The 22,080-nt window shown below is 47.6% G+C and overlaps 1 protein-coding gene across 12 annotated transcripts in view; it reads right to left on the reverse strand.

Moving 5' to 3' along the window:
• The window catches only part of ZNF536 (zinc finger protein 536), a 490,140-nt gene that overhangs the window by 256,096 nt on the left and 211,964 nt on the right, over positions 1-22,080 (reverse strand). For all 12 annotated transcript variants that reach the window (XM_050772545.1, XM_050772547.1, XM_050772542.1 and 9 more), the window contains one exon: positions 11,227-13,398. In XM_050772545.1, coding sequence (XP_050628502.1) covers positions 11,227-13,396 — 2,170 coding nt within the window. In that variant the 5' untranslated portion in view covers positions 13,397-13,398. The remainder of the gene's footprint in view (positions 1-11,226; positions 13,399-22,080) is intronic.

Consider the following 22,080-nt stretch of genomic DNA (forward strand, 5'->3'; position numbering starts at 1 on the left):
GTTTTTTTGTTTTTTTTTTTTTTTTTGAGATGAAGTCTCACTCTGTTGCCTAGGCTGGAGTACAGTGGTGCTATTGCAGCTCATCACAACCTCCGCCTCCCGGATTCAAGCAAATTCTCCTGCCTCAGCCTCCCTAGTAGCTGGGATTACAGGCGACCACCACCACACTTGGCTAGTCTTTGTATTTTTAGTAGAGATGGGGTTTTGCCATGTTGGCCAGGCTGGTCTCGAACTCCTGACCTCAAGTGATCTGCCCACCTTGGCTTCCCAAAGTGCTGGGATTACAGGCGTGAGCCACCACTCCCGGCCTCTACTCATCTTTGCATCTCCAGTACCTGATGCCTTGCTCAGTGTTCAGAACCCACTTAATAAGCATTTCATCCTTCAATGAATAAAGAAGTGAATTAATGATTGAATAAACAAGTAAGTGTATTTATGAATGAACAAATAAGTCACAGAGTGGCTTGGCGATAGGAAACTACCTAGCTTCAGGGAGACAGGCTTCAGTACAATCTTAGAAGGGGATTTTCTCATGGTGCAAACACCAGCGTAAAACAGTCTAGAGCCGCAGCACACAGTGGGTGGTTTAACTCTGCAGCCTCGGGCTCGCCAGCCTGCAACCGGAGACTCTACTGTGAGGTGACTCACCTAAGGAAATAACAGTGCAGAAGAACAGAATGATCAATGGGGTCACAAACGCTGCAGAAATGTACACCTCAGAGGTTGCTTCTTAGGCCAAAAAAAAAGGAAACAAGTCCTGTGTTCGCGAATCAGAGATTGGCTAAACCATTTTATAGATGTAGAGCTTTTCTTGGATTCCCCATATTTCTAGTATTTCCTCCATGTGCATATTACTTGTGTAAAGCCTGGGGAAAAAAAAGTATAACTATTACTATTAGGACAGGAATCTGCAAGCAACAGCCCAGGGGCCAAATCTGGACCATTGCCAATTTTTGTAAATAAAGTTTTATTGAAATACCATCACACTCTTATTTATGAAAGAACTGAATGTTTACTACAGAACCCACGTGGCCCCTAAAGCCAAAAATACTCAGTAGCTGGTTCTTTATAGGAAAACTTTGCTGATCCTGGTGTGAAATGTTCAATGACAAGAAAAAAATATGACATACATTTCAGTAAGAACTTACACAGAAGTATGTACTTTTTTGCTAACTACATATTTTTAGTTGCATAAAAAGGACTGGAAAAGTATAAATTAAAAATACTCACCTAGAGTTTGATAGATCAGTAGGGTGACTAGAGTTAACAATAATCTATTGTACATTTCAATATAGCCAAAAGAGAATAATTCAAATGTGTCTAGAATAGACAAAAGATAATATTTTTTGAGACAGGTTTTTGCTCTGCTGCCCAGGCTGGAGTGCAGCGACATGATCTCAGCTCACTGCAACCTCCACCTCTTGGGCCTAAGGAATCCTCTCACCTCACCCTGCCAAGTAGCTGTAGCTGGGACTACAGGCGTGTGCTAATAATACCCTGGCTAATTTTTGTGTTTTTTATAGAGACAGGGTTTTGCTATATTGCCCAGTGCTGGGTTCAAGTGATCTGCCCACCTCGGCCTCCCAAAGTGTTGGAATACAGGCATGAGCCTCTGGGTCCAGCCAAGATAAATATTTAAGGTGATGAACGTCCCAATTACCCTGATACCATCTTTATACATTATATGAATGTATCAAATTAGCACATTTACCCGAAAATCTATACGTAAACTCTGCATCAATAACAAAATATTTACTAGTTTAGCAAAAATAAAAGTTCACAGTGATTATTCCTGAGTGGTGATAGGCATACATATTTAATTTTTTTATTTTTTATTTATCTGTATCTCTTAAAAGTCCAAGATGAACGAGAATTACTTTATAGTAAGAAAAAAAGAATAATGAAGTCATTGAACAACAACAGCATCATAAAGTCAGTGAACGGGACTCGTGGAGGAGACCAAGTGGAAAGGTTTTGTTTATTTGTTTGTTTGTTTGTTTTTGAGACGGAGTTTCGCTCCTGTTGCCCAGGCTGGAGTGCAATGGCACAATCTCAGCTCATTGCAACTCCACCTCCCAGATTCAAGTGACTCTCCTGCCTCAGCCTCCCGAATAGCTGGCATTACAGGCACCCACCACAATGCCTGGCTAATTTTTGCATTTTTAGTAGAGACGAGGTTTCGCCATGTTGGCCAGGCTGGTCTCGAACTCCTGACCTCAGGTGATCCACCTGCCTCAGCCTCCCAAAGTATTGGGATTACAGGAGTGAGCCACTGTGCCCGGCCCCAAGTGGAAAGGTTTTGAAGGTCACTAATAAGGACATTTCTGAGGAGTCTGGCCCCAGTCAGGGACGGACATGAATATTGCCAAGCCTTCTCCCTCAACAGGGATTATGATGCCACACAGCAGCTTTGCTGAGGGATCACTCCAATTTTTCAGGGCAAATTACTGAATTTTTAAAAAATGAAATGAAATGAAAATAAAAACACATATTTTAGCAACAAATCTAAAATACATACACATTTAGCAATAAAGAGAAGCATGTATCTGTCTTGTTCTTCAAGAAAACCACCACTGCACACACATCATGTTGAACTCAACGTTAACATGTTGGACCTGTTCCAAAATGCCTCTCAAGATGATTGAGGACAACTGAGAGTGTCCAAAAACCACGATGACAACCACCGTGCTAAGAGTTTCTGGACATTACTTTAATGAGGAGAAGAGAGCACTGTGGCGCGAACCTGTTTCATCGTGCATCAAATGGTTTTGGAACTGAGGTCAAACAAAAGAAAAGAAACTAGCTTTGGCCAAAAGTCTAGTCCTACAAGTTGCCTCTGTAAGGGAAAGAACTGATTTCTCTGTGAAATGTCCTGGGCCCCATGGCACAGAGTAAAACTGAAAGGTTCCCCAAAGGTAGACACTGCTTGCAAGAAAAGCTGGAAAATGACCCCGTCCTTTGGAAGCAAGTGAGGAGGTGTTAAAGCCAAGCCCATCCTCATGCCCACATTGGAGGCAGCCTCCTGGCTGGGCACCGCTAATGGGAGGGCCGGCCTCCCATGTGGCGTGGTGGGCAGCCAAGCCAAGGAGTCAGCTTGTGCTGTGCCTCTCGCTTCTCCCAGACACATGCCACATGTCACACAAAAACCCCAAGGCTCACAGCAACAAAGAGATGGGTCCCACAAGAAGCTAAGCCCTGGACAACTTTCTCTTGGGGGTGGTGGGAACAGGAGGCAAATGAATTCTGCCTGGACCGCTGCCCTTGCTTTCGGCACGGCCCCCATTTTGCCCAGGCCCACCCATCAGGTAGCTGAAGATGATGTTTGTTCAGACATGCATTGTTTTGGGACTCTGCGGTCTTTTTTGAAGATGTGGCTCAGGGAAAGGATGGTGGCAAATCTCTGTGCTTAGTTTGGCCCTGTTTGTTACAAGCTGCGCCGCTGAATTCTAGATCCTGTCTCGCAGGCACATTTCAGAGGCACAGCACTCATTTCTTATATTCTGCTAATCAGCCCTGCTATTACCGGGAAGGTGCAGTCACTGACCAATCCCGGCTGGCGCCACCCCATCATACTCACAATATGCAAGGACTTAGGTGAAGACAGTATGCAAAATGCAACAAAAACAAATAGATGGAAATACAGCCCTGGTAAACCTAAACCCAACCTGGCTTGAGGATGAACCGAGAGGCCCCACAGAGAGCAAAGAGCCCACATGCACCCCGATGTAGACCTTTCTTAGCTACCTGGCTCCCAGGGGACCCCAGCCCAGCTCAGGTGCCTTAATGAGCAGGTTCTGCCCAAGAAACAAGTCCCATAGCTCTGCCCAAGTCCTGTTCCCCTAAGTTCCTTTTGGGAGTGGGGAGGGGGGCACAGCTTTCTGAAAAGGGCTTTCCAGATGGCGCCTGGCTGCGGCAGTGCCAGACTCCACAGCTTAAGTAAATGTTGCCATCGCCCCATCCTGCCAGGAAAAGGCAAGGGGGACCCATGGCCGCTCTCAGCTGCAGCGACGCTCACTTCCTGGGGAGATCAGAGTCCCCCCACCACCTGCCCACCCCCCCAACACCATACACCACTCTTGGAGAGTCCCTTTCCTCTGCATTTGCAAGCCTCGCTCAGCCCCCGCCTCCTTCCTCCACATGCCAGCACCATCAACAAGGGTGGAGAGATGTGCCCATCAGATGCCGACAGAGGAGAGGAAGGCGAAGGGAGGTGAGACACCCAGAAGGGCAGCAAACAGGCCCAAGGGTCACAGATGGCAAAGGTTCCAGCCCAGTCATCACAGATTTGGGAAGTGTGCACAAATCCAATCTCCTGATCTCTGCAGGTGTTTCTCCACCCCTGCCATCAATGCTCCAAAACAGCTCTACGGGTAAAGGGGTTAACTACTCACTCCCCTGACTTCCCGGGCTCAAAAGGCTTCCAAATGCTCCCTGCACAGTTTTTCCCCATGAAATTCACTGTCTCCATCTCTAGATCGCCAAGTATCCCCACGATCTCTCTCTAGAACCCAGTGGAATTTCGAGGCCACTGTAACAGGGGCCTTGTTGAAGACAGCCCTGTACCCACCCCTTTGAAACATCAGAGCTCCCTGCCAGAAACTTCTTGGGGAGAAGGGGCAGACCTGGGAAATGCGCTCAGGTGTAGAGGAAGAAAGTCTTACCTTACCCTTCCTGGGAACGCATTTCCTATGAGCAGGACACAAAGATTCAAACCAGAGAAGGAATTGGAAAGATAAGCAACCTGGCAGTGAAGGGATCTGGGCAACCACAAGGACCCCAATCTGCTCTCTATGCAGAGGCTGCCCCAGCTCTGCAGAAGTGGCCCACGGCAGGTTACATAACATGGTGGGCATCATTTCCCAGCTACCTGAGTGCACGGTAAGCATGCGAGTGGGTAAGAGTCAGACCCTGGAAGCTCGGGATACCTGGTTTTGGCCAAACCATCAATCAGAGTGTCCACTGTGGCTGTTTGCAACGCAAATTACTGACTCCCACCCCAACACATCCAAGGTGGTGGTCAAGTCCTGAGCCTGGAACCTCCCATTCAAGTTAATGGAAATCACGCAGCTAATGCTTCAAGCTCTGTTTTGAAAATTGACTGCTTAATTCCTTGCCTCATTGTAACCTGTCCTTAGCTCATCTATGTTTTCCTTATTTCCATTAAATTTAGGTTTAAACGAGTGTTTCCGTCCCTTGCGCTAACATGTGTAGGGAAGAAAGCATCATGGAGCTCCTCAGAAGCTCAGCGGGCAGGAGTGCTGGAAACAGAAGGGCAGCTCAGGCAACGCGGTGTCCATCCCGCAGATGGGCCAAGTGAGGCCTCCAGAGAAACACATTTGAGTGACCCCCCGGCCTGGAATCTAATCCCTCGCAAGCAAAACCCAGAGAGGGTGCTCTGCCTCTGGGATTTTATGTCGCACATCTCTGATGTTACACTCCCAATTTGAAGACTTGCAGAGCCTGTGCAAGCACCCTCTTTCTGAAATGCCAAGTGACGGTGGAGTGGCATCAAGCAGCCCCAGAGAAGTGGGATTTATGGCTCCATATAAAGGGGTCAGAAAGATGGTAAAAGCCCCGAAGTGTTACTGGTTGATCCCAAACCATCGCTTCTAAACACAAGATGATACAAGTTCCCCAAGTGAATGGGAAATTTACAAAAAGAAACTGCTGGTAGGCATCCGGCTCCCAGGGAAGGAGGAGCACCATGCGACAGCCGCACATGAACCAGCATCTGAGAGCAACGGCGATCCCGGCATGAGAAGGGTGTCCCGAGTGGACAGACCACCCTGGGGCCCCAGCAGAAAGGTGGCCGCCAGGGGAGGACACGGGGACCTCTGACCCTGTGCCCCATCTGACATTCCCCAGGAGACACCTGACCAGCCGGCTTATTCGTCTAGGCGGGCGGCCACCTCAGCTCTCGGCTCTCAGCTCAGGGGACGGGCCTTGGCTGGCGTCCGCCTGGGCACAGCTTCGGCACACACGAGCCGAGCCTCGGTAAATCTCCGCAAACACGGCGGCCGCCTGCACACGCTTCCACGGCAGGGACGGAAGGGCTGCATATGGCGCTCGGCTTTCACAGCTGAGCTTTAAAAAAAGTGCAGCTTTTCATCTCACTGAACCAGCTCCCAAATTAGGAGGTGGGGAAGGGAGGCTGGAGTTGGGGTGGGGTGGGGGCAGAAAAATAAGGAAGCAGGGAACAGGGGAAGGGGGAGGGGGAACATTTAAGGCTAAATGTGATTTTAAAAGGAATCTCAGACTATAATCTGTCCATAAGGTCCCTCTGGAAAATTAAATAATGTTGCCTATTTGTCATCCCCAAGTTGACTAATTTCAAGTTCCTAATATCATTTTTAAAATGACATATATATATATATATATAAAACAATGAAGGAGTCTACCTAAGAGGGCATCACTCACATGCTTGAGCCTGGGCTAAAAAATTTTTAAGTATTATTTATAAATGGGATTATTGTTTTCCAAAGTTCCACTCTGCAAAGAGATTAGTTGCCACCATGCTCAGGGGGGTCTCCCCAAGTCCTTTTTAATTCCCTGCCTAGAGGTGAAAGGTGGTCGGAATGGAACAGGAGGAAGAAGCCTGCTCCGGCAGTTTTCCTGGAATTGCCTGGAAACTTTTACTTTCTGTTTCCTCTGCTGATAATGACTGTCTTCGGCTCTGCAGCCAGCTCCCCTCTCCCCCCTTCCAGCCCCCTGTTGCTGCAGCCTCCCCGAGCTCCGGTATAAAGTTTGGCTTTTGCAGCAGGAAGCAGCTGGGCCAAGCAACCAGCGAATGATAATGACCTCAGAAATCTGCTGTTCGCTCGGCAACAATAGGGTGCTCAGTCTACTGGAAAATTGTGTTCATCAGCTAACTCTGCTCAGTTACTAATTGACATTGCCAAATATTTTAAGAACAATTGGAATGCACAAGCAAAAAAAAAAAAAAAAATGAAGATCTTAATCCTCAAACTCAAAATTTTTTTTCTTTTTCTTCTTTTGGGTGCCTGGATTTGTTTGTGTATGGAGCAGGCACTGGTTATCGTGAATGGGGGCAGGGAGGGGGAGCCACATGAGAAAAAGAGGTGGAAAAGAAAGAAAATCTATCATATCACTATACACCCCATGTAAATGCGAGAGCGCCCCAGATAAAGGCCTTTGATGCTGTGGTCAATGGGATGGAGACCCAGCATTTCAGGAATGCAGCTCTAACAACAAAAGAAGACCTCGCAAGGCTTTTAGCCCAGCTGACCAAATAATCCTTGTCCATCTCAAAATATTATACCAGAAGTAGTAGGGGTTAACGATATTTTCATCTTTGCATCTCTCCCTGGCTTTCCATTGATCCTGTAACTTAGCCGACTTTATTTAATGAACAGAGGGTCAATGCATTCAATTACCCCCTTCCCACCATCAACACTTCAATTATCCCCACTCCAAAATTACGGGGAATTCGGAAGGTAACTGCCCTGTTGGATATAATGAACAGTATCGTTTCTTAGTACATTAAATTTTAATTATTCTGAGTGTGATTTCCAAAGCAAAATCTGAAGAAACAGAACTTTGGTCATTTTCTGACTCAGAGCAAAGCTAGGATTCGAGCTCAGCCTTAGAGGAGGTTTTAGAGAAAGATGCAAAGATTAATGCCATAAGAGTGTCTGCATGCAAGCCAGAAACGAGGAGGTATCGAAACAGCCACCCCGCTTTCTAAATGTCATAAAAGAGTAAAATTTATAAGCTGCTGCTTTCCAAATAGTTTCTCTTTGCATTGTACACGGAGGCAGGAATGACATTGACCACGGTGTGAAATTACTGGTAAGTCAAATAAACAACAACACAACAAAAATAAAACAAAGGGGGAAGATGGGGAAGTGATCTGTGTGACTAGTTTTGTCCATTTTCTGCTAGAAAATATGACCTCTCAATTTGTCAAAGGTCCTAGTTTTCGCAGTTGATCTTAAGCTTGGTTCTCAGCAGTTTGGAGAGCCAAAGAACAAACACATTTTCTGGTTCACTGGAATCATTTTCACATGTTCACTGATTCAAACATTCTTTTGCTCACATAACAAACAGCTGCATCCCACATTAGCCTAGCCAGTGACAGTCGCCCATCTCGGCAATAACTGTTTGATTGCAAACTTGACCCCTTCTTCGTCTCGGTCTGAGCAAGACATTTTTAAACAGCCACTCCGTTCCCAATCCTTCTTTGCAAAGAATTACATCAGATAACAAAGGACGTCTCTGCCACTCATTGTAAGCCTTCTTCTAGAGATCTGTTCTAAGAGGCTCTGTAAAAAGGTTTTTTATGATGAATTCAGAACTACTATCATGTTAAGAGCAGCGATTTATAAAGAAGAATTCATTGGTTAAGATCTGAAAAAATAGTTTCTCAGGCCCTACTGACCCAGTTTTCAACAAAAAAAAGAATCAAGTGATGCAAATTAAGTTTTGCGACATTGTTATGCAGTCTGAGAAATTTGTAAAACCGTGTTTTGCAGTTATTTCTTAATAGAAGCCTTAATAAGTACTTCTTTCTTTACTTAAGGGCTTAAAGATTTTTTTTCTCTCTCCTTCACCTTGCAGGTTTCTCTTTAACAGGTAATAATAAAATACCCATTGTACCCAGATTTTTATTTAAATGCTTATTTTAATCGCACTTTTATACAAGTCAAACTTGTTGGAAATAAGAGGGAGGACTAACCAGATTTGGTTAAGAGTCCTAAATCCCAGGGAAACCTGAATGCCCCAGACGCACAGCTGATTCGGGTTGCATATTGGTATGACCTCAATTCTCCTACTTAGTCAGAAAATTATGAAAGGGTCTAATTTGAATATGAAGAAAACAAAGAAGTCAACCAGAAATGAAAGAATCAGTATTCACAATTGTAAAATACTTCAATGAGGGGAAATAAAAGTGAGAAGATAACCACAACTCAAGTATAATTCTCTTTTGAGTCATGAGCACGGTTGGTTCTTTTTAAGCAAAATGGGTTTTTTCAACCGAGCACTGAGAGATGGGCAAGCAACAGAGATGGGAATAGCATGAGGGCTATCACTTGGCCAGAAGGTGAGAAAAACACGGTAAACTCGTCATTAATGAAGCTGAACATTTGGTGTCGGAATATTCTGCCGAGAACCTTACATTTCAGGTCTGAGAAAGGGATGGAAATCTGTCAATGTTAACTCCACGTCACTCTAAAACCTTAGGGGAAACAGTTTGCTGTCTGCATCCTGTCCTGTAAAGGTCCCAATTCAAAATCAGAGATGACACATGCCAGAAGAGGAGACCTCATCCTAGGAGACCAGAAAGAGTTCCTCCTGACATTGGGACACCTGGCACTTGGCTGCCTCTCGTGTAGGGATTTATGTTTACATGGTAAAAACCCTTCCCTCGAATCTTAGTGTGTTCCTTGTGGCAATCGCTCCAGGTAGTGTGACCTCACGCCTCCATGGCACTCATGCTGCTGGTTAGACACTTCCTAAGCGTCTCATCAGTAATAAATCCCAAACAAGTCTAGGACTCCAGGAGTAGACAGTGTGTTTCATGGGTATTTAAGCAGCGGCATTAAGTGCTATCGGAATCTCTGGAATGTGCAGACCAGATTTATGTGTCTTAACAATTCTTTACTGGTTTGTAATAAGCCGGCAGAGTCCCACTTTATTTTAATACTAATTTTGTCCTAGAAGAAGAGTATGACTGTAACAGCAAAGCTAAAACTGGCATCTACTTAATAAGTGCAGCCGTGAATTGCCTCCAAGATCGAAATAGGTATCTAAACCAAGGAGTGAGGGTGGGATCAAGAAAGAAGAAAAAACTTTTTTAAAATGACCCTCAACAGTGTGCTGCTACGTCTTTAACAGTGGGCAAGGCAGTGCCTCGAGGTGCCTCAAACTGTCTTTCATTTTCTAGACTTAATGGCTGATTGCAGAAATCAATGTTGCCATTAGTAACAGGGTATTTGTTATGGCATGATTTCCTCTGTTGTTAGGCTGCAGAATGATTACAGTATTAGCGAGGTGCTTTCTTTATAAAGGGCTAAAGATATAACTTTCAATTTACTACCCATTAGTAAGGGGCTTTGGAAATATGGATGAAGGCAACACCTTACCCGCTGTTAGGTGGTGATTTTAATTTAGCCATCTGAGGCTAGCGTGTTTTTGTTGTTGTTGCTGTTGTTGTTGTTTTAGGTTTGTTTTTTTTTAACTGGGCCAAGAAGCTTCATCATTTCACAGACAGTTTGATGACAGATTTTCTGCTTTGCTATTTTAGACCCCAAAGCTGTATCGCCCGTGTAACACAGTACAATTTAAGACATAACAGTCATGCGTCTGTGTTTCAAATGCCTGTACTTTTCCAAAACATCAGAGGAAAGTGGTGGGGCTCTTTAGGTCACTCAGATCTGGCAGGTGAGCCATGTCATAATTTTGGAAGGGGCCAGAAGATAGGTTTGGCTTAGGGAGGGAGACTGCGGTGCCTGCATAAGAGAATTATGGGACTACGCCAAGCAGGAGAGAAAGACGGTGAAGTTTGGAACTTACACATTCACACCCAGGGATAGAGCAGAATGCCAGCTCCTGAGTTCCAGAGACGAGATGATAGCCGACAGCGTCAGGCCATGAAATGGGGTTGGACAATTGCAAGAAAAAGGTAGATTATGTCCACTGAAAAATGTACCGCCTGGCAACTTTCTTCTTTCTCTCTTTTTTTTTTTTTTTTTTAGACAGTGTCTCACTCTGTCACTCAGACTGGAGTGCTGTGGTGTATCTTGGCTCACTGCAGCCTCCGCCTCCCAGGCTCAAGCGATTCTCCTGCCTTAGCCTCCTGAATAGCTAGGATTACAGGCATGCACCATCACGTTTGCCTAATTTTTGGACTTTTAGTAGAGATGGGGTTTCTCCATGTTGGCCAGGCTGGCCTCAAAGCCCTGACCTCAAGTGATCCACCTGCCTCGGTCGCCCAAAGTGCTGAGATTACAGGCATGAGCCACCGTGCCTGACCTCAACCTACTTTCTTGGTAGCCAGTGCTCAAGGGAAGGCCTAAGAGGTGAAAGGACTGCCCTTTCCCTCCAGTCAGGGAGGGAAAGAAAGGCATGGCCCAGTGTTCAACACACCCATGTCCTCGATCAAGACCCACTGGCCTTGGAACTGACTGGAGGCCTGGGAGCAGAACCAGGCAGCCCTGGGCAGGGCTGCTGTGCAAGCTGCTTCTCCCCACCTCCCCGCTAACCTACCTGAGGAGGACGGCGAGGAGGGGTGCGGGCTGTCCTCCTGGGCACTCCCGGTCTGGGAGAGGCCGCCTCCGACCCCGCTCTCCTCGGTGACATTGGAGGAGCCCGGCGTGGTGGAGCGGCTCACCGACTGAGACTCCTGGTCACTACCCGAGCCACGCCGCTCATCCAGGCCCACATGCAGCCCGTCCTCCTCACCCTTGCGGTCCCGCTTGTGGACACGGGAGTGCACGACCACCTGGTGGTAGGTGCGGAAAACCCGGCCGCAGTCGGGGCACTCGGTGGGCTTCTCCTTCATGTTCCCAGGACCCTGCAGGTTATACTCGAGCGTCTGGTTCAGCCCGTGTGACAAAAAATCCCGACTGCTTTCTAAAGGGTCGAGCTTACTTGGCAGGTCTCTCTGGCTGCCCACTTTAGTGCTGTGAACCAAATCAGCAGGCATTTTCTGCTTGGAGCCATCTGCTCCCACTAACACGTACTCCCGCTTCTCCTTATCAAACAGAACCCCGGCGTTTGCCAAAGTGTCTTCGTGGTTGCGCTGCAGCGGATGCTCTTTAGACAAGAAGCCATGTTCCATGGCCATGCCCCTGGCCATGAGCTGCCAAGCCTGGTAGCTGTTCACGGGGTCCATCTCGGCAGCCTTGGCAGCCGCCTGCAGCCGCTCGATGCAGCTGGATTTCAGCGGCGGCACGAGGTTGAGGCATCCCAGGAGGGAGTGCTTGTCCCCCTCCGGGACGCCGTGGGCCATGCTGGAGATGGGAGACAGCAGCTTCCCTAACGCTTCCTTCTCCTTCATGGGCAGTTCGCCCTTGCCATAGAGCTGGCTGGGCTCGCTCAGGCCGGCTTTGTCCGGGGCCATGAAGCCGCTCTGCAGGCAGGAGAGGTACCTGGAGTACAGGTTAGCGTGGGCCTCCTGGGACATGCCGCCCATGGGCACAGGCACCTCGGGGTCGCTGGGGGACTTGTTCTTCACCGACAGTTTGTTGAGGTGGACCTTCATGTGGTTCTTGAGGAACCAGGGCTCCTTGAAGCGCCGGCCGCAGATCTGGCAGCAGTGCTCAAAGGAGTCTTTGTGCTTGCGCATGTGGCCCTTGAGGAACCACGCCTGGCTGAACACCTGGCCGCACACCTCGCAGCGGAATTCGTTGGCCGACTGTTCCCCACCGCCATTGGGGCCCTGGCCCTGGGCCGACTCGGCGGTGATGTGTGCCTTCTCCACGTGGCTGATGAGCTCCTCTTCCTGCGAAGCCGCGAAGTCGCACAGCGTGCACTTGTAGGGCTTGTGCAGGATGCGGATGTGGCGGTCCAGCTCCTCGCGCTTCTTGAATTTGCCCTTGCAGAAGGTACAGCGGAAGCCCGCCGCCGGGGCCACCGCATCCTCTTGCACGCTGGCCGGCTTGGGCGAGGGCACCGGGTGGGCCACATCGGGCACGCTATGGTTGGCGGGCAGGGCCAGGGTGCAGGCGGCCAGCGGGGCCTGCTGGGCGTGCGGCGGGGGCTTCAGGTCGGGCCGCGGCTGCAGCAGGCTGCCCTTCAGCTGCTTGTCCCGCAGGATGGCGCGCTCCTCCAGCTCGTGCAGCAGGCGGTTCTCCTCGCGCACGCGCCCGCGCCCCTTGCCCAGGTTGCCCAGCTTGTGGGTCCGCAGGTGGATCTTGAGGTTCCCCTTCTGCGCCGCCCTGTGGTCGCAGTACGGGCACTTGAAGGGCTTCTCGCCCGTGTGCGTACGCATGTGCAGGGAGAGGATGCTGTTGAAGCGGAAGCGCTTGCCACAGAGCGGGCACGGGTACTTGCGGTTCTTGCGGGCGTCGTCCTCGATGTCGCTCATCTGGGACATGATACCCAGGTTCTGCCCGTTGAGGAACTGCTGCAGGTCCACCCTCCCGTTGAGGCTGGTGTCCACCTCCCGGCCCAGCTGGTTGGCCAGGAGCGCCATCTGACTGCCCATGGGCTGGCCGCTCATGGGCACGTGGGCTTTCTCCTCCAGGGATGCGGGGGGCTTCTCCTCGGGGTTGGGCCGGGGATGGAGCTCGGGGAAGGCATGGCTGAGCTGGGAGGTGATCTGGTGCAGCTTCTGACTCATGGCATACTGGCCGTTGAGGACGGGGCCGCTCAGGTGGGGCTCAGCTTCCGGCTCCGCCGAAGACACTCCAAGGCACAGGCTCGCTTCTTCCATCCCTGAAAAGAGAGGCAGAGTTCAGATCCGTGCCAGGTGCGGCTATGGCGCCATGAATCAATAGCATTGGCGGGCAGGGAATTTGCATTTCATGCCTTACCTACACATAATCATGCTAAGGAATTCTAGTCAAAAACAATAATAAAAAAATGAATTATTAAATGCCAATTATGCAATATGGCATTGCTCCTCCAATTTGTTTTGGCGACAGATCGTCTTCCTTGTATTTTCTATTTACAGACTGCAATTATTCATTCACCTTTAAATTATTAATGTTTTACCACTTTCAACACCTAATAACAAATCAAGGGTCTACGTGTGAAACTTTTTCTCCATTGCCCCATTGTCGCACCTGTACCTGTTGGTTCAGTCCAAAGTTTGCCTGAGAGCAGAATGACTTTTCCCATAAGACCAAATAAACCCACTTGGAACTTCTGTTTCCGTTTACTACATTCAATACATTCACCAGTCTGAGATGAAAGAGATCATTTTATGATTTGGCCAAAAAAAAAAAAAAAAAACCCAATGGCATGATATTTACTGGTACATAATAAAACAAGATAATGTTTTGGGAAAAAATAAAGTAAAGGACAGGCTTTAGAACAATAAAAGGGATTTTGCTTTAGTCAACAAAAAGTGCAGTAATATCTCATTAAGCTGATTAGTATGCTGCTTAGAAACAGTACTAGGTGCTGTAACACATGATTATAATCATAAAAATCCTTCAGTGTTTGCAAGGAAGCATTAACGAGGTATATTAAATTTTAAGGAGACTGCGAGTAGCGGCTTTGCAAACCTCAGAGATTAAGATTTAACCCTTATGTTACGAAACACTGTTATTTTGTCATTTGGTAACTGTGCCCATCAAAAGAAGTATAAATTATCTCCTGACGGAATCTTAGCAGATTGTTGAAGTTGTTCAAATTTGGGTCAAAGGAAACACTGATACCTTATAATGGGACTCTTCCCATCCTTCAGTGGCAAGATATCCAAAGCAGGGACTTCGATTGGGTTTAAAGAGATCTTTTATAGAACTAGATAAAAACCCATTAAAATCCAGGGATGATGCCATAGGAAGTCTCAACCAAGTTTGAGTGTTTTTAATAACTTTCCCAATATACAATAATGAGTACAAATTGTACCTGCAGTATGTGTTTTGCAGAAAATTAGAACTCAAAGTTGTTTGTTAAACACTATCGTTCAAAGCTGGTCTGCATAATTGTCTTTAATAGTCCTCTCTGCCCCCTCTCCAGCCTGTGCAGAATGGCTAAAACCAGATGGTTCCGGGGGCGCAGAGGAAACAGCCCCTTCCACATTGGAGCATATGGGGAGCTCAACTTTGCAAGGCAATGAACCCCTGCCTGGGGTCCTTCCATTTCTAGCTATGTCTTCCACCTGAAGGACTCCAAATTTGTTTCCTGCCATTGGAATCATCTTTGCACACACCTCTCCTCTTGCATCCCATTGTTTAGATGTGTTGGGCAGCTAGGTGGTCCAAGAGCTGTGCTTAACCCCAGCCAGGACTGATTTCTGGGCTAAGTGATTAACCAGGGGGACCTGTGGGGACAGAGCTCAACTGTGGAGGAAGCACAGGCAGGCTCGGCAGGGTCTGCTGCTTGCTGGGCCTCCCAACAGGAGACTGTGTGGCATGGAGGGTCTCTAATGGGAGATCTGACTTCCTTGGCAGGAGGAGTAGGGTGGTGAGTCTATCTTGCAAGGGAAGGGAAGAAAGAGCCATGAATGTTTATTTCCAGGCGGCCAAGGGATTACAGTGGTGGTGCTGGGCCAACTGTGTCCATGAATGAAAGATATACACAACTGTGCAAAGCGTGAAGACACACGTAAAGGTGCATGGGCACTTGCCATAGTAGAAGGCTTCCAGCTTGTTATCTTTCCTTTTTGTTTCTGGGGTCAGTCTACACTCAAATTTTCTTAAAACACACAGGCCCATTTTGGAGGTTGGTCAGAAAAAAGCTAATATCCCATGGAGGTTGCTGCATTCATTCAACAAACTTACTGAGATCCTTCCATGTGCCAGTCCCTAGCCTTGCCACTGGAGACATGATGGTGGACAAGACCTACCAGCCCCAGGACTCATGACACCCACTATCCAGCAGGGAGGAGCAGGCACAGTGTACAGAGGTTGCTGGAGGCTCCAGGCAGAGACTGGTGGCCCCAGGGCCCTGTCTGGCACCCTCTCTCCACCTTCAAGCCCCATACAGCTGCACTGGCTCCTCTTCTGAGCCAACAGGGATCATGACCCTGAAGCCACACGGGATTGCTCAGAATTCTACCCAACAGCTCCGTGGAAGTTTGGAAAGTCTAAGGCCAACAGGGCTGGCCCACTTCCAAAGGCTACCCAGTTGGCCAGCTCAGAAGACATGAATCCAGGAAGACAGGCTATTTTCAGGTTGCCGCTGATGAGCTGACGCCAATTCAGCAGGAGGGAGAGAAGGCTGAATGTGGAATGCGGCGAGACTGCAAATCAGCTTGGATGAGGGGCATGGTGTTGAAGACCATGTCCCCCAACACCACCACGATTCATGCTATACAAGTCATCAACTAAGGAACGTGGGAGTTTTCAGGTTTGGTTTGAGTATGGAATTCTTTTATTTTGTTCAAATCTATCTATCTATCTATCTATCTATCTATCCATCCATCCATCCTGGCTGGAGTTAACAAAGCTTTGTAACCTCTTTAAGGTCTTTAAATGCCTTTGCTAGATTGTCAGCTGAGGATAGAATGTTCTAGAACATGCATGTTGCCCTGGTTCTTTTAATAGTTGGCTCTGTTCTTATTCATGTGGGTCTGAGCTCATACATCCTTTCTCACAAAAGCCCTCTGTGCCCACCCTGTCTGAGGCTGACACCCCAGCCTCTCTCTGTCCCAACACTTTACTTTCTTCTTGGTAGCATTTACCATGGGGGCAACATTTTGCCATTGATCCTTTTACAGACATGCTTCATTCCCGTGAAGGCAGAGGGTATATCTGTCTTGGTCAAGGATGAAGCCTTGGGTCCTCATGCAGAGCTGGCTTCCCTTAGGTTCGGTATGTCCCAAGTGAATGGATGAATGAGTGAATAGAGACTCTAACCTCAACCTTATGTGACCTAACCTCAGCCTTTGCACAAGTCCAGAGCACCTAAAATCAGTCATGTGCCCTAACCTCAACCTTCCTACAAATCCAAGAGCACCTACAATCAGTCATGTGACCTAACCTCAGCCTCTGCACAAGTCCAAGAGCACCTACAATCAGAATCGGACAGAGTTGGAAGGGTCTCTCGCTACCACTGAGAAGCTGAAGGTTCAGAAACCACCAAGGGAAAGCCACCCCTGGCCAGCCATGGTGGCTCATGCCTGTAATCCCAGCACTTTAGGAGACCAAGGTGGGTGGATCACTTGAAGTCAGGAGTTTGCGATCAGCCTGACCAACATGTTGAAACTTCGTCTCTACTAAAAATCTCTCTACTAAAAATACAAAATTTAGCTGGGGGTTGTGGTGGGCATCTGTAATCCCAGCTACTTGGGAGGCTGAGGCAGGAGAATCACTGGAACCCGGGAGGCGGAGCTTGCAGTGAGCTGAGATCACGCCTTTGCACCCCAGCCTGGGCAACAGAGCGAGAGTCTGTCTAAAAAGACGAAAAACAGAAAAAAGGAAGGGAAGGGAAGAGAAGGGGAGGGAAGGGGAGGGGAGGGAAGGGAGTCTACACCCCCAACTTTCCCAGTCTAGGTGTCCATGGTGATCACCCCAGGCTTGGACCACTCCTGATGGCCCAATTGCTGAATACTAGGAGACAAAGCAATGGTTCCCTTTAGAACTTAACTGACCGTCACTGCCCATGAGAGACCCCAGGGTTTCAGAGGAGCTGGCCAGCTCCCCAGGAGACGCTTCCAGGATATTGGTCCCCAGCCCTTGAATAAGCCTGGGAGAAGCTTACACGGAGCCTTACTGGGAAGCAGGACCACGATAGTCAGCTCAGAATCCTCTGTGATTCCTCAAGCAGGTGCAGCTGAGGCCGCTGCAATGGGGCAGTCGTAACTGACGCCTGCTGCTCGACTTAGAGCAAGAAAGGGAAGCACGAGTTCCTGGAAAGAGTATGGGGTAATTGGTGTGCTGTCTCTGCGCCAAAACAGCCGAGGCAGGACAAGCTGGCCCCAGGCCCGGCCTGGGACTCGCAAAACCTGGGTCAGCCCCAATTTCTCCAGCCTTGACACTTCACTCATCCAGAATGCATTTATTCCTTACCTTAGCCATTCAGTCAGTATTTGCCAGGGGCCTTCCATGTACCTGCCCTCGAGGGCCTGTGGATCTAAGAGGCCAGTGTGAGTGAGTGTCCACAAGTAACAGGGGAGCAATGAAAGGTCCCTTTGAGGCTGAATGCAAAGCTGGGGAAAAGAGAAACCATCTCAGCTTTGGTGTCTGATGGGGTGTGTGTGTGTGTGTGTGTGTGTGTGTGTGTTTCTGCGTGTGTGTAAGCACATTAAGTATGTCTGTGTTGAGGGAAGGGTGGGGAGTCCCTACCTGGTAGCCCTCTAGAAATGTATACAAATGCCTACACTGGGAAACTAAGGCATCATTAATCCTACTGTTAAAAGATTGAATCCAACTGCAGACATAAGAGCTCACGGGCCTGGAGGAAGTGGAGTTGCCTGCAAAGGAGATGATCTGTTGGAAGGGGCCGGATGCAATGGCTCACACATGTAATCCCAGCACTTTGGGAGGCTGAGGCCCAGGAGTTTGAGGCCAGCCTAAGCCACATGGCAAAGCCCCATCTCTACTAAAAATATAAAATAATTAGCCAGGCTTGGCGGTGCATCCCTGTAGTCCCAACTACTTGAGAGGCTGAGGTGGGAGGCTCACTTGAACCTGGGGAAGTCGAGACTGCAGTGAGCTATGATCCGTACCACTGCACTTCAGCCTGGGCAATGGGAATGAGACCTTGTCTCAAAAAATAAAAATAATTTAAAAGATAATTTTTTTAATTTTCAAAAAAGACCTAATGGAAGGTCTTATTACCCCTTTCCCCAGCCCACCACGGAGTAAGCCTTCCGTTTCAGACCATGCTGCTCCCTGACAGGCCCCATAGGGAATATCCCTGGAGGGGCCTCCTGCCACAGCACACCCCCGACCCCGCTGCCAGAGCACTTTACCCTACACGCCCCACTGACCATTCAGCGCTGCGTGACCCAGGAGCCGCAGCCACAGATTATTCACTTGGACTGATGTCCAGAAGAGGTTTTTCTAGGTGTTTCTAGGATTTTTTTATAGTTTCACAACTTATGTTTAAGTCTTTAATCCATGTTGAGCTAATCTCAATACTGGGTATACATGGACATAAAGATGGAGACAATAGACCCTGGGGACTCCAAAAGTGGGGAGGGAGAGCGGGGAGAGAGGGTTGATAAAACTGCCTATAGGGTACAATGTTTGCTATTTGGGCGATGGATGCACTAGAGGCCCAGTCCCCAGCATTATGCAATATACCCATGTAACTTAACAAACATGCACACGTACCCCCGAATCAAAATTTTAAAAACGGAAGCCAGGGGCCAGCAGAGGGCAGGCCATGATCCTGGGCTTAAGGCAATTGGGCAGCCAGGACTTTGAATAACCTCCGCAAGAACTCATGGAACCAGTTCACCTGGACAGGAAAACCCTTAGCACAATTAAAAGCAAGCAAACAAACTACTAAACAGTGAGAACAGTTTGCCCCTGGCCTTCAGTTCATTGCCCCAGCCTGAAACCTATAAGGAAGAGGATCAATAAACCCTGGTTGATTGATGGAAGGAACCAATGAATACATAATTTACCTAACTCTGCAAAGGCAGCCAAATGTCCTTACCGAGGCTGGACAGTTAAAGGCCACTGTAAACTCTCGTGTCTGCAGCATCATCTCCCCAGCGTAGAAATATGGCAACATCCCCCCCAGCCCCGATCTTTTCTGAGCACAGAGTCATGGGGTACCTTGGGGACTCAACTCAACAGCCAATATTGATGAAGAACTAAGCTAGGCTCTTGGTGGCCACGGGATTCTTCATCACAATGTGGGAACTCCTGGGCTGCACCTCTAAACACAGGCAGGGGCCCCAGGGAAGGCTTCCAAACATTACAGGTTTTCTTCTTGAACAATGCAATTTCACACTCAGCAAATGAAACCCACCATTGGGTACACAGATTATCAAAATACATTCTGTCTCATCACTGCCATCATTGCAGGTACTGTGAGCCATTCAGCTGCCTTTGATGGTGCTAATGGTTATTTTGATTTTGCATTTCTGCCTTCAAGACTATTTCCTGTGATATCAATGACAAAAGTTTTCACTTAACTCTTCCAATAGAGAACCTAATTGTATCTTTCACTCAAAATGAAATTTAAAACTATCAGGACACCAGAAATGCCAGCTGCTACGAGTCTAAATAAATTTTACACAAAAACACAGTTTCATTTTGCTAGCACAGAAAAAAAAGTGATCTTATGAATAGTCCAAAAAAATATAGATCTTGCCAGTAAGTTGTATGAAAGAGCTTTTTCCTTATACCACGAAAAAGAATCGTTGGAAAATAAAATGCTTTCAAAATAACCATTTGCACTGGATTTTAAAAAATCAAGTATTGTTGTCTAGCCAAGCACAACTAAATATACTCCCTTTTTCATCGATGTGGGTGAAACTGCTACCTCGGAAGCCTTGCAGGAGTCCCTGACCTCCAAGTTGCTCTGCAGGGTCTAGGACTCGGGTTCACAGCAAGGGGGGTTCCAAACACCACTGTGGATTTTACTCAAAATCGTCTCATAACATGCACTTCTAGTAGTAGGCAGACCCCATTCCTGGAGGCTCACGTGACCCTCAGTCTGTCCCTGAAGCCCACCTTGCTTTCTTATGCTGAGGGTAAACAGTAATTAAGACAATTTCACCTAGAATACCATGGCTTCTTATTAAATACTATTTTTCCAATTGTTGTAGCTCAAACTGTTTAACTAAGGTTGTTATAAGCATAATACACTCCTGTTCTGAAATACAGAACACCAGACTACTGAACCTTTTCAGGGTCATTAAACAGCTGTAAACATTATTACAAAAATAAACCAGAGATTTCATGCTTACATTTTGGCCTAGAGCTTGCTATGCTGAGCAAGTGCATTTTTTTTTCATCTCTTACAATCAACGCTGGTGACATTTGGGCATCCAAACAAATTACATCACAAACATTACCGGGGTGGGCAGGATACTGAGTGGTTTATTTGCCAGATGATTAATAGATGAACAGGAGGGCAGCGCGGGTGACCTGTTCCATTTTGACTGATGTGTAGACAATGCCATGAGACAGGGCCAGAAACAGTTAAATCCTTGCTGAATTTATGAACAAAAACACCATACTCAAATCAGGCTGTGGAGAATGACAACTGTGTAACCAACAGAGTCAAGCTGCAGACTGTAGTGAAATTCCCAAGTGTCCCCTTGGGGATGGAACATTGGCCAAAGTCAAGGCCCTCACTGCCTTGAGTAGTGAGCAGGATTTGGCTGGTCTGGCTTAGTATGTGGTCCCACAGAGCCCTAGGCAGGTTCCATGCTGGTGGGACAAGAGTTGGAGAATTTGGGAAAAGAATTTGGTGTCTTCTCCCTAGAAACTTTGGATGACTTCAAAATTCTCAAAGACATGACCATTTTTGGTTTGGGTTTGGTGAAAAAAAAAAAATTCTCAAAGGCAATCACTGTGGCTTTTGGAGTCTCCGCTGAAACTGCAGCCCACAAATGAATACAGATAATGAGCACAACAACATCAGATGGAAAAGAAAAATGGCCACAAAGGGGTTCTCCTGTCATCTTCTCAGAGTAGAGAAGACTTCTGGTCTGGATCCCTGGGTCACTTCCTGCCCATAACACACAAAGTCAGGCAAGTAGGTGCTGGGGATGGAATGAAGAAAAGTTCACATGGGGTAGTTGTTAAGACTATGGACTGTCCTCTCAATAAAAAGCAACAATCCTCAGCAGCAGCAGCAGCAAAAGCATCACCATCATCACCATCACCATCACCATGATCATCACCATCATCATCACTATCATCAAAATCATCACCATCATCATAATCATCACCATCATCACCATCATCATCATCATCAGCAGCAGCAGCAGCAGCAGCAGCATCACCACCATCATCACCAACATCACCAGCATCACCATCATCATCATCATCATCACCATCAACAGCATCATCATCACCATCACCATCATCATCACCACCATCACCAGTATCAGCATCACCACCATCACCATCATCATCACCATCATCACCAGCATAAGCATCACTACCATCACCATTATCATCACTGTCATCATCACCATCATTACCACCACTAGCACCATCATCATCACTATCACCATCATCATCACCATCATTACAATCAGCAGCAGCAGCAGCAGCATCACCACCATCACCATCATCATAACCATCAGCAGCAGCAGCATCATCACACCATCACCATCATCATCACCACCATCACCAGCATCAGCATCACCACCATCACCATTGTCATCACTGTCATCATCACCATCGTTACCACCATTATCACCATCACCACCACTATCACCACCATCACCATCACCAGCATCACCATCATCAGCATCAGCATCACCATCATCACCATCATCACCACCATCATCACCACCAGCATCATCACCATCAT

The sequence above is a fragment of the Macaca thibetana genome, chromosome 19, assembly GCF_024542745.1.
Source record: "Macaca thibetana thibetana isolate TM-01 chromosome 19, ASM2454274v1, whole genome shotgun sequence".
NCBI lineage: Eukaryota > Metazoa > Chordata > Mammalia > Primates > Cercopithecidae > Macaca > Macaca thibetana.